Genomic DNA, 13,630 nt, shown 5'->3' with positions numbered 1-13,630 from the left:
AAAAAAAAAAAATGAAGGATTCCAAGAGATTTTACACTTTTTACCCACTTCAAACCTCACAAGTGCTAGGACCACAAATTATGCTCCTTTTTTTCTTTTCTTTTCTCTGTACCTGAGGTGGCACACAGTCACTTAATACTCGGGTTTCAGAAATGTACCGCAGGCCCCTCCCGAAACTAGAAAACGAACACAGAGTATTTGAAATATGACGACACCTAGATTCTTTGACCTGAAACAAAAGGATACTTAATGACCTAATCAAGACTGACTTCTTTTGAAAAAGAAACTTGAAACTTTCAACAACAACAACAACAAAAACGTCAGCAGACTAAGGCTTACCTTGGCTTTGTTTCCATGACCTGCCCCTCGGAATTCTATCTGACCGTAAGCATCTGTTGGCATGGAAACTGTGTGTTTGCTGGGGTTCCATGACGTCTGCCGACTGTGCGGAATTTCACTGCAAAGAGCGACATGCTCAGGCCTTGTGCGTCCACACCCACATCTAGTTTAAAGAAGGATTACAAAGAGGTTAACAACTTAGTCGGAAATATTATCCCTCATAGAATTTACGAAATGGATAACTTGATACATTAATAAAGATCAGAAGTACCGTCTAACACTGTGTTCACCGGGAATCTGATAAAGTTTCAGATTTGATGTGCAGTAGTCTTTTGGAATGTTCAGTACTTAGCAACCTTCGTACATGTTCGGTTCTTCGGTAGGGACATAGAATGGCAATATTATAAGAGACAAATTTTAGGATTAAATTTCAGTTTTTGGTACTTTTAGAAAGCATTCAGAAACATTGTTAAAAATAAGATCCTAAATGGACAACATAAAGTGTTCCTACATGTCAATTCCATTTAATTTAATAAACAAGAAGTTTGTTATATTTAACAAAATTGTCTTTTGATAGCGCAAAAAGTTTGGTTTCCTACAAATCGGAATGGTTCACATGCAAGCCCAGTATATACAGAGCTGCAATGCAGACTACGTAGGAACATGCACATGTTGAGTGAAGACAGGTACAGTAAGTAAAAAAGATATGTCAAAAGTTACTAAAAAATTTTGCTCTTTATTTGAAACATGAACAGGTCTAAAAAACTCATCACCACAAAATATCTGCCAAAAGGAAAAGTTTGTTTTAATATCCATAACTCTGTACAGGTCTCCTCAGAATTATATCTATCCAGTGTGACATTTTACTGGTATATCCAGTTTTGAAATTTTCCCTAAATTTGAGTGATCTAAATATCGCATTGCAAAAGTTCTACTACAGGGATGCAGATAAGAGTGATCTTGAAACACTTCTATAAGAAAAGCTGTACGGGTAGAGCAGTTTTCTGTTTTCTTTTAAACAGAATCATTCATGAGTGACACAAAGAGGCATGCTACCCTGCATAATTCTGTGGACATACGTAGAAAGTTACCAGCACAAGATGAAAACTATAACTGTGACAGACAAAGGAAATATATATACATTTTGGCTCCATGTATCTTATCAGATATATTGATGTAGATAATACATTGTTTACTTGTTACATTTGCAGTTGCAATAGTAATGTAGTGTGGAAGTTACCAGCACAAGATGAAAACTATAACTGTAACAGACAAAGGAAATATATATACAATTTGGCTCCATGTATCTTATCAGATATATTGATGTAGATAATACATTGTTTACTTGTTACATTTGCAGTTGTGATAGTAATGTAGTGTGGAAGTTACCAGCACAAGATGAAAACGATAACGGTTACAGACAGAGGAAAGAAATACATATGTCATTATTTGATACTGGGTTACTAAAGTCTGACATGCATGTTCAAAAATGAATGACACAAAGGTACTGTATCTATTTGAGTGCTGATTCTGGTTCTCCGGTGAATGTCGAACACAATTAGTAATGTTAAAAGATAATACAGTATTAAGAAAGGTGGATTTGAGGCAAATAAAAAGGACAAGTGATGATGTTAACGTATGTTACTCGGTGTCCTACAGTTGTCTATAAAGTATAAACATAGCCCCTTCTCCATTAAAGTGAAGGGGAATATATATGAGCAATGTCAAATATTATCTTATGACACAAAAAAAATTGAAGTTCTTATCACATTCCATTGTAAGTTAATGAGGCTGATCATTTAGGACACCATAACATACGTTAACAATGCAACAGGAATTTGGAGTTATAGAACTTAGCCACTGGCTCAATGACAAATTTCATCAACTAGTTAGAGAGAGTACCTTAGAACTAAATGGAAATGAAGTGTTTCCTAGCATGGAAGTTCTCAGTCTTCTCAATAATTTACATTCAAAGTGCATACTGTTAACGTATGTTATGAAGACACCAAAAAATGAGACACCATCACATACGTTAACAGATGTTCTAAAACCATGTTTTAGACTCATTGGATGATGGAAATAGTTTAATTCTATTTCAAACATGGTGAAATATTAAGTGAGTTAAATATTCTGTGAGAAATCCTGCCATGAGCCTAAAATAGATTTTCACAGTTAACGTATGTTATGCTGGCTAGAAATGAGGACACCACACACAAATTGTGACTGATACAGAGGAATTGAACTGCTAGCAGTGAAAGAACTGTTTACTATCAGTGTACAGTATGTGGGGTTTTGATCAGTTACAAATGTTTTGATATTCAAAACTATCAGTTGATAGTGAAACAATGCCCATTTAACGTACGTTATGTTGAGGACACCGAACAATTTGTACAGTTTAACAACCAATAACAAGTTTTTTTCCCCATGTATTTTTGAATGAATTTGTCCTCTGAGATGCCATTAGACCTATTCTCAGCATGAGTAGTGAGTTTCTGGGACTTGCAATCCCTAGTACACTACTGTGCAGTGTGTGATTAGGTTATAATCATGAAAAGTTGCCACCTATTAACGTATGTGATGCAGGAGGACACCAAAAATATGTACGTTAACAAAGATGAAGATCTTTATTTTCCAGCAGTTGATGAGCATGGGTGACTGAAATTTGCAAGTGTAATTGAAGCTCTGCTTTCACTTGAATAGAAAATGCAAAGTCAAGGCATAATAACATGGGAAAAACTAAGAAAAGTGCATCTCAATTACAGCTATTTTCATAATGTCACATTTTGGTGTCCAAAATTAGCCCAATATTTGCAGTAAAACCCTCATAATTTCACATCCACCCAATGTATGGTTGAATAACTATCAATGATATCTGATGGTATATTGACACAACCATTGAAAAGGGAAATACAAGTGAGTATGATGAATGGAAATTTCAGCAAAATGAAAAAAGGGACATAAAATCTCTCCAGTATCAGATTTTAAATTATATACATTTTGGCCCCCGAGTTTCTCATCAAATCTATTGATGGAGATAATACATTGTTTACTTGTTACATTTGCAATAGTATTGTAGTGTGAATGTTCACTCAAAAATAGTTTTGTAAATTATTGTGTGTTGTGTACTGAACATACAGTATAGCATCGCACAATACTGTGCAAAATGTAACACATGAGCAAAGACGTACATGTACAGCAGATTTTTCTTAACTCGGATTTTTTATTTTTTTATTTAATTTTTATAAATATTTCATAAAATCTGCTTCTGACATCTGCACAACAAAGTGAAGATTTAGTGATTATATGTAGCTCTAGAGTTACCAGCATGTACAGTAATGCAAGCATCGAAATTTGAGCTATGAGCTGGCCTAAATACAGTACCAGTGGATTTAGCCGTTTTTTGGGTCACTGGCAAGTTGTATTGGGCAGCCTTCTAAAGCCTGCATACTGTATTTGTACATACGACGATACTGTAACCAGGTGTAGGTTCTAAGTTAGGAAAATGCCACTGAGACCTTGATTTTATCAGATCTTGGATAAAATTGTGAAAGGTGCATTTCATACATTTTACTCAGAGTTATGACTGTATGAGACACTCATTATAAACCTGAAATGTGAACAGTGAATTAGTTAAGACATGGAGAAATAAACAGCAAAACAAAATGAAAAGGATGACAGAATATTTAAGGAGATGGAATCCAAATATCCTAAAACAAAAATAGACATTGCAGGGCTCTTTTTAAGGATTGACTTCAACAGACTAACAGTTGTTTCACATTAAGTACAGTAGTGTGATACCTATAAGCACTTTGCTGGTTGTTTGACAAACTAAGTACTGTAACTACTGTTTACAATCTTAGTTACCTTAAGTAACCAGGTTAATAAAAAATATACAGTAAACCATGAACTGCACCTTCGCACAAAACTTTGCTGCAATTTGACAAACCTGTAACCGATGGTTTGGGGATATTTATCTACTATTTGTTTTAACACTTATCCAACGACTTGGAAACATGTGGTGTTCACGCACTTCCGTGAGGGTTGACGTCACGTAGGGAATACAACCAGCTAGAGAACTGGAATTATTTCATCAAATCAACATTATTGGTTTATGGCCTTTACCATTTGGAAACAGGCAATGGAAGAGGTGATAACTTAAGTTTATCGTGACACAAATTGATCTTTAAACAGGATCACTGGAAATATTCTCATTTGAGTGCTCATCATGATAACTATCAAAGTACATATGTTAATATATGAGTAAGTGAGGGGCTTCAGCACAGGATACGGTATATACAGTAACCAGGGCCTGACGAGAATGGGGGACAGCAGTACAGTATACATTGTACAGCTGCCGCTGAGGCTTTCATTCTTTCGACACAGCGCCATAGGCGTAGGAGGCGGGGGTCTGGGGGGGGCTGCAGCCCCCCCAATCAAATATTTTTGTGAAAATTCGGGCAATCTGCTGAGAATTTTTCGAGCACCTACTGAAAGAACGATAAACTGCAATGTGCTTTTCAATGGTTAAAGTTATTTTATTATTATTGGAAAGACTTGCCCAATAAATGGTAATAACACGGCAAGTGATTGCATGTCATTGGCATGCGATGTAATAATCGATGCATGCCTATATGATATTTTTCGGGCCAGTCGTTACAGCCCCCCCAAACCAAATTGGGCTCCTACGCCTATGCACAGTGCCTTAGTTTTTCTGGTCATATCCATCCTTGAAATTTGGCTCATTGACTGAGAGGAAAGGAACAGACCAGCAAGCTTACATAATGACTTTCACTCATAATGATTTATGTTTTATTAAACAGTAACTGTTCCATTGCTGTGGGTTTACATGATGCACCTGCATTGGGTTTACTCCAGCACTTGTGTGCTTACATGCTTTTATTTCCAGGCCACAGGATGTTGCATTTTCACAGAAAATAACTTTCCAGTTCCTTGCCCTGTGACCGTGGGAAACCAATCAGTTATTTCCATGGTTACATCTGACTGCGGATCTTGCTTCACGGTTATAGAGTGAGTTGATCACTAGCAGCATGCAACTTCAATCGTAACCAATTGACTGAGGGATCTTTAAAAACATATTTTTGAAGTTTCAGGTCGACCTAATTGTAATTAAAAGCACCTGAAGTTGTGTCTTTTTTTGTCAAGGGCCCAACCTGCATAAGTCGAACCTTGAAGTAGTCCATCACCTAGCGTGTTCTGTACATGCAAGTTCATATCCAGCATCTCGCCTCCTTGCGAGCGCTTTCACATGGGTTGACTTTGATCAGATACTGTATATGTAGATATACATTACACTGCTTTCAGTGTTATGCAAAACACTCACATACATGTCATTGGGGGAACCATTTATTGTTCAGATTTTGTATAGTAGTTTTGAAGTCTCTGAACTGTGTCACTTATAAAATACTACGATTCCTGAGTGAAAAAAAAGAACTGCTATACCTGTACATCTTTGGAATTAAATAGCAATTTTGACAAATTTGCACAGTATTTTGCGATACGATAATGCAAAATTATTCCCCGATACCGTGCATAAATGTAAGTAGCCTACTGTATATGCCATTACCATTACATACAGTAGACTAAATTTGCTCAGCAAAGAATAAAACAAAGAGCTATATGCTGTAAAGCTGGGCACTGGCTCACAAGGTTTGTTTCAAAAGCTCTGTAATTTAACTCTACTCTGTATTAAAGTACTTCACCATTGACGTTTTCCTAATATCATTTGCAATGATGCACCAAAGGGACATGCTATTAGAAATTCCATTTCACCAAAGTTACCAATCTCTGGTTGATATAAAAACCTACCTTTTAGCAATTTTTGAATAAAACTCAATAGACTCAAAAGTAGACTCACCTTTCGGGATATCTTGAGTCACTGATGAAGACCTTACATTCCTTCTTAAAGAATGTTTCCTCGATCCAGCTTTGGGCCTTTAATAAAAACAAAAATATTTGACTTATGATGAAAGTGGAAACATATTTATGTTGATTGTAAAGATAAACAGTACTGTGCAAAGCAACAGAGGAACCTCATACAGTAGCATTGTGCAACTACTGTATATTGCAGTTTATCAGGTTGTCTTTATTAAACTTGACCTATGATATCAGTTTAAGTCAATTAATGAGTCTGCTATCTCTTGACATGCAACAAACTAAAAGCATACTGTACTGAATATTTTGAATTTGACATGTAAGATAACAGATAGCAGATTCTACAGTACAACTTACAAGAATCGTTCAAAGGTACAGCAAATTTACTTCTGGCCGATAAAAAAGAATTGGTGAAACTTTGCGTATGCAATGTATACCTTCGTGAATGCCGTTTTCTAGATACTGCTGGTTGAATTTATTACATTTTTGTAACAAAGTGAACTTGAAGCAAGCAGGTTTTGAAGTTGATATGATGCACATTGACAGAAAAAAATGCTCTCATTTTCCCCCTTTTTTGCCCTTTATTTATCACTTAGTTGGACCTTAGGCTCAGCACAGTTCCAACTTTAACCACAGGGGTTGTGAACCTTCAATACATTAACCAGTGAATGTGCATATGTGTTCATGTTCTGATGCAGCCACTTATTAAGTTTAAGAGTACTACCTGTACTATGGTCAAACTTGTAGATGAATGTAGTGCACTAGAAGCAATGAAACAAAGCATCTGGAAGGTCACTGTTCAAGCCCTGATTGGCCAAAGTACAGTAACGTGTGTGTGTTTCATCCAGGAGAAATCCTTGGTGTCAAATCAGAAATGGTCATCCAAATTTTAAAATAAAAATCCAAAATAAGATTAACCTTAAATTGGTTAACCATCCAATATGAAGTGCATGTTACAAGTCAATTTAGCTTCTCCCACTTACATATATGTGGCTAAGTTGCTATAGCATTGTTAGATAATTCATTTCAAGGTGATGTTATATTCGAAGTCTGAAGAAAGAAAAAAATGACATCACCCTTGTTAGCTTTATGTTCACTTTTGGTACAAAACACATCATCTTCCAATAGACATGTCTCAAAAATGGCATGCAGGACAATGAAGGATGGTTTTTACTAGAATAAAGCACTTTGTTTCTGATCCTCTAATGCATGAAACTGTACAGTATGTCCAAAATTAATTTACCTCTGAAGTATTGTTAATGTCTTTTAACAGTAAGGTATTATCTCTGTTCAGTTAAGGGGCAGTCAGAACTGTATACATGTGTTATTTTTTTGTGTTTTTGCATATGAACTTATACTGAACAGTAGGTCTCTTGTGTGAGGTCCTCTTGCCAGTAAGGCAAAGGTTCTCAATGTATGTATAGCTGTACATAGCTACATTTACGGAGCATAAATGCATCTCCACAAAGGTTGTCGCTGAAATCTCCCTAGAAAATTATCTCACTTTCAGCATATCATCTTGAAAACATTCTTTTTTACTTTCAATTGTGCAAGAAGTAAATTGCAATACCTCTTTCATTCAGGTACTTTGTAATTTACATTGACCTCTAAGTAGTAACTACAGGTAATGTATAGTGAGTATTGACTTCATCTTTCACACCCATATGTGTGAACACATGTATCAAGTCTCCTCTTTGCTAATGCTTGATGTTTTAAAGGTTTAGCTGGTCATAACCTGACCTGGGTGGAGTCGTGTATCTTTGTCAATCGACAAAAACTACTAGGGTGTGGAAATGATAAACTTCCAACATAAGGGAAGAAATAAAACCATGAAATAACCATCTCAGCTGTACTGTTATGCAGATCAAACTTTTGGGAAAATTCAACACTTTCAGTAAATGAACTAGATGTGATACATCAGTTCAATGATCTGAGTTGTGTCAGCTTTGATGGTCAACAGTATGGCCTGAGTTTTTAGAAATTATAAAATGTTGTAAATTGTATTTAACTAGATGTTTAGGCCTTGTGAAGGTCTAAATAAGAAAAATGAATTGTCCTAGGAAATGGGAAATACTTTGGTTATTGTTATTGGTTATTTGTATTATTAACTGGTTGTTGAAATGTTGAACATATGAATTGAGTGGAAAATTACAAAACAAAATACCGACTGATTAGTTAGACTTATAGAAAGTTGCAAACAAAGTTAGACTTGTAGAAAATGTAAATCTGTGAAACTTGCTATGTGTAAGCAGTGGTCAAATGCCTAAAATGTTCGGTCACGTTTCGAAAAGTTGTGAGTAAAGAAGGAATTGCCCTACTCCATCTTGTAATAGAAATGGCATTCATTTTTAGATACACTTCACATTCAATTTCTGGTAATCAATTTCCCAGAAGAAAAGAAAAGAAACGATGCAAGTTAACATCAGTTCTGAAATAGAAGACAGCAGTTCTACACTTTTGTAAAACACTCTCCTACAATTGATAAAAAAGCATGATTTAGTATGGTCATCTTTCTTTCTGTCTGCAGTTTTTTCTCCAAATACACTGGATACACAACCCACAAAAATTAGACATTTAAGTGCAAGTTGAAGCAAGCAGCACAGTTAAGATAGAGGCATTTGTTCTGAAATAGAATATTTGTAATATATCATTATAAATTTATCCAGCTTCTAGCCTATATCATGTTCTATTTGTGCCTATTTTTACACCAAGGCTAAACTTACTGACGGAAACTGAACTTATGGCTAACAGTAGCCCTTACCAATTTTAGTCTAGCCTAGAGCTTAAAAATTTATACAAGGTTAGCAGAAATAACGATTTCAGGGCTTAGGATCAGGAATCACTAGGCCTACAGTATGTACTGGTAACTGACATACACAATCGCGAAACTAGACCTAGGGTATGGCCTATGCTATGAAATATGTGTACTCAGTAGTCGTGATAGCTAAAGGTCATTGTACAAACATACCATTTTGGATAGACATGGGAAAGAGATTTGTACTTCAAAATGGTTGTTTTTCAGGCTCCCATACGAAATGATTAATTGGAGACCAAAACAATAAGTTTCGGCAGATTACATGATGTCGATAATCTAGGAAACTGTTATGGCTCGCAGAACATCAAAATAATACGTGTGGGAGTGTACATGTGATATAATTCCCCATAAGCTTGATAATTTATATTCAGTGTAGGTTAATTGTTCTGTTGACTTACACACTAAACGTGTCACTTTCAAGATATGCCAAAGCAGAGATATAGAAGTTTTCAAATAGCATATCCTACCCATCACATGATAACTGAGATCTTGGCCTGTCATGGCACTTGCAAATTTTGAGCTAGAAGAGGAGCAAGTTTAGCATACTGAACCCCAACCCTTCCATCTGCTCGCTCGAGGTAATATCAACATTATTAAAATATGGTTTATATCACCTTCAATCCTCCCTATTTTCACACCATTTGTACATTAAAGTATGCTCTTTGACATACAGACAGAGAAAATAATGATGGTTTCTGATAATGTTCTAGAACAAGCATTACATTAGGTCGTTTTAGCTCTTTTCCACGATTGTAGTTGAGTTGAATTCTTTTAGCTATTCGTGTGGAACTGATGTCATACCAAGTTGATTCTTTCTGTTCGATGTTTCTGTGAAGTTCGAGACAGAAAACTGTTCTTTGTTTCCATTCCTATCGACAGAGGTTGACCATTTTCTGAATTATATAACGCTGTACAATATATTATATCAGGCTGTACAATAATAATGAAAATGATGATGATAATGAAAATGAAAACGATAATGATAATGATAATAATGCTGGTCAAGCTAAGTTTTTTAGACAAAATCTTCACCCTGAAACATGCACGACAAGCCCTGCAATGGCCTCCAAAAAATGCTACCTTATCGATGACCTAACTCAAACAGATTTGAAAGAAAAACTCGGAAATGGTGACGCCAAGTACAGGAGCTTTACCAAAACGCGTCAAGCTTCGCTTCTCCTCGGGACGCATGGAGGAAAGGCGATGGCAGGTCCTACAACTTTGAATAAGTCACATCTGGATCTACCCTAACAACAATACCCAGGTGGGACCTCGCCCAAGTTCAGCTGACCAAACATTTTACAAACTTTTGAGCGTTTTACCACCTGACTGAATCAATGCTAATTATGCGGGGAAATTCATTTTACTAAGCTATCAGCTAGCCCTCCACATTTATTTACAAGGCCACTAAGAACCACAATGTCCTACGTTGGACATCTTCCAAACGGACCCTTTCAATGTTTTTCGTTTGGATTGACTTTTTTGTCTGTTTGTGTTTTGTCTTCCATCTTCGTTATTCAGCTTCTAATGCCAGTGAGCAATTTTTTTCAATGGATATGTCTCGATACACTATTTTTGTATAAAAATGTTGATATCAGTCGCATCAGTCAATTGTTGGTCATTTTTATGATACCATTCTCATTATGCAAACAACGTTCCCTTTCGATCCGTTATTAAATGAATTCAGGTCTTCATGTTTGTACCTACAAGGTAGGTGCTCGTGTGCTCGTCATTTTGCTCACGGTGTGCTCTTTTGCTCTTTGAATCACTCATTCTGTGCTCTTTTGCTCTTTGAGTCACTCATTTTGTGCTCCTTTGCTCTTTGAGTCACTCATTTTGTGCTCTTTTGCTCTTCGAGTCACTCATTTTGTGCTCTTTTGCTCTTTGGGTCACTCATTTTGTTCTCATCGTCGCTTCTTGCAACATGTTCAACGTGGGCCTGTCCTGCAGCACCACCGATCCCAATAGTTCGGTATGACCAAATTTGAAGTTGTTATATCTAAGGTTCGGTCAATGTGAATAGCCTATTGCGTAACAACTCTTGTACCGATAACTTTTATCACGCGTTCTACAAATCCTATTCGTTCGGATTTTAAAGTTACTGAAATTTATTGTCGTTGCTTTACAAACTATACTATACATGTATACTTTTATATTGATATAAAAACCTAGGCCTATATATACTTTAACGAGTATACTTTTATGGGTGTCCCGTACGTCCCATATGAAACATCTCATGAGAGTTTCAAATTGCCTTCCTTCGAACCCCACTCCCTGGAAAAGAAAAATAAATTTAAAAATATATATATATTCAAGGGAGTCAGTTTATGTGGTACATTTCACTTGTATCACAAGCCAGTTATTACATTACCCACCACATAATAGACAAGAAAGAATTGGTCAAACTAATACCCTATAGCTGTTGTGATGTTCCTTCTAAGCATCCGTAAGTCTCATATTTGACCCAGCAGCTTTAAGAAACATATAATAAATAGAATTGGAAAAATACCATATTTCCTATTGAAAACAGTAAAAAAAAAAAAAGTTGATATGTATAAAGAAATGGAGTATGATCGTAAAAATGCAGTAAAATGACACCTACGCTAAGTTTTGTGACTTGTTCGTGGAATACCTGAGGGTATGATACAACTACACTAAAAAGTTGGGGCCAACTTACAACAAAATAAGATATAGAACTCTTTGTTTCTAAGTTCATAAAAGTACAAAATAAAATAAAACTGTTAGCACACTGCTTATCCACTAGAGATCCTGTGTAAGAGAATGTGTGAAAGTAAGTTGGCCTGACGTTTCGATCCTAGCAGGATCTTCTTCAAAGGCTAAATGACAAGTAACAGTACTAGAAGGGACAAAAACGCACACAGAATACAGACAGGTTAATGAGCATAGTGAACACATCTCCTCTCCTCTTCCCCTGTTGGTTTCTTTCTTTCTTTCTTCTCTCCATCCCTTGTCTACTAATCCCCTTACATCTATCTCCTGTGCGTGTTTTTGTTCCTTCTGTTACTGTTACTTGTCATTAAGCCTTTGAAGAAGATCCTGCTAGGATCGAAACGTCAGGCCAACTTACTTTACACATTCATAAAAGTACATCCAAATTTTACATATTCCATAACTGTTTCGCTTTCCAATTATATTCAGCTTTAAATTTGCTAAATCTCCAGGATGCGTATTTTCTTACCGATTTCGTTGTCGCTTGTTATGACTTAAATGGTCTATGGGTAAGACTATGTAACCCATCCACTCAGCTATTTGGTCAGCCAGGCTCAGGTGGTCAAAAAGACATTTCTAAAACTTAAAAGTGGTTTACAAACAACCTAGAATGAAAAGTTCTCTTTCATTGAGCTGCAACATATCAGAATTGATTTTGTTCCAAGTCATTCGTTGAAAGTCATCGGGGATTGTTAACAAGCATTAGCTAGTATTTGGCGTGCCATATGATGTCCGCGTATTCTACATTTCCTCGATATCGATGTTATGCGATCTGCCAGTATTACCAACTACGATACAATATATAGTATAATAATCCAATGTATACGTTACCAAAAAGGGACAAATGTTAGCACGCCTTAAATATCATTAGTTGTGTCAATCAAATTTTAGCAGGCTAGAAAATGCTAGAAATTTAATTTCTTATGAGACCATCATCCTCTTAATAATTCCCAGCCATTGAGAATTAATAAAAGACACAACTTGTTTGTCTTATTGTGGATAACAACTCAGTAGACTGGCAGTAAATTCGGTTGTTGAAATGTGTGTTTAGGCGACCAGTATGTTTGGAGCAATACCGATGACTTTTCAATCGGCACGTGATTACATAATTGGTAAAAATATCATTTAAATAAAAATCAATTACATTATATGAATAGAATAAGGAAGAGTGCGTGCCTTCTTGACGATGTGAATATATAGCTGTCGCAGTAACATCAAAATTTAATTCACAACTGTGTCAACTCAGTTTCATTGTATGAAGTAAGTGGTTGTTCACAAGGCGTTTTGAACTTCACTAGGATCACCAGGACAGCGGGACCTGCGGGGGGGGGGGCCTCATATTCATAAATGAGACTGACTGACCGTATAGTGTACATGGGTCATGCACACGGCACCGGGAGCACTCATGACCAGAGACGGAACGGTGCATAAACTTGTACCGGTTCAGTTTTTCAACCGGCGGTGCTGGAGCCTTCACAAAGAAACGGCACATTTGGCGACTCTTACAAAACCAGCCCCCTTACAGAACAAGGATAAATCGGGTCCTGGGATCGATTGGCGCATCGGTTTCGAGCCGGTAAACCGGAAGGCTGTAATCTGTTCCTTATCATAAACCGGATATACTAAAATTAATCTTTATTGTCCAAATTATTTACGAAGCCTTGCACAGCAAATAGTGATAGCTTTAAGTATCTAGTTTCATTTATGGAAGTAGATTCATTTTAATTTTCTCCAGTTAATGTATATTTAATGTCCTTACCTGATATCCTTTAAATAGCCCATGAATAATCTTAATCGTACTCAGCTCTGACAAGAGTTGAGCAGCCAAATATTTATCTTGACATGTCAAAGTCT

General features: G+C 36.3%; 1 protein-coding gene across 1 annotated transcript in view; it reads right to left on the bottom strand.

The window, feature by feature from the left end:
* LOC139978994 (transient receptor potential cation channel subfamily M member 3-like) overlaps positions 1-9,386 on the bottom strand; it is a 49,698-nt gene extending 40,312 nt beyond the window's left edge. The window contains exons 1-3 of the mRNA XM_071989634.1: positions 9,200-9,386; positions 6,215-6,291; positions 340-502 (exon numbers count right to left, since the gene is read on the bottom strand). Coding sequence (XP_071845735.1) covers positions 340-502; positions 6,215-6,291; positions 9,200-9,202 — 243 coding nt within the window. The 5' untranslated portion in view covers positions 9,203-9,386. The remainder of the gene's footprint in view (positions 1-339; positions 503-6,214; positions 6,292-9,199) is intronic.
* Positions 9,387-13,630: the final 4,244 nt, after the last annotated feature.

The sequence above is a fragment of the Apostichopus japonicus genome, chromosome 13 (assembly GCF_037975245.1).
Source record: "Apostichopus japonicus isolate 1M-3 chromosome 13, ASM3797524v1, whole genome shotgun sequence".
Lineage (NCBI taxonomy): Eukaryota > Metazoa > Echinodermata > Holothuroidea > Aspidochirotida > Stichopodidae > Apostichopus > Apostichopus japonicus.
This window is presented reverse-complemented; position numbering and strand designations above follow the sequence as displayed.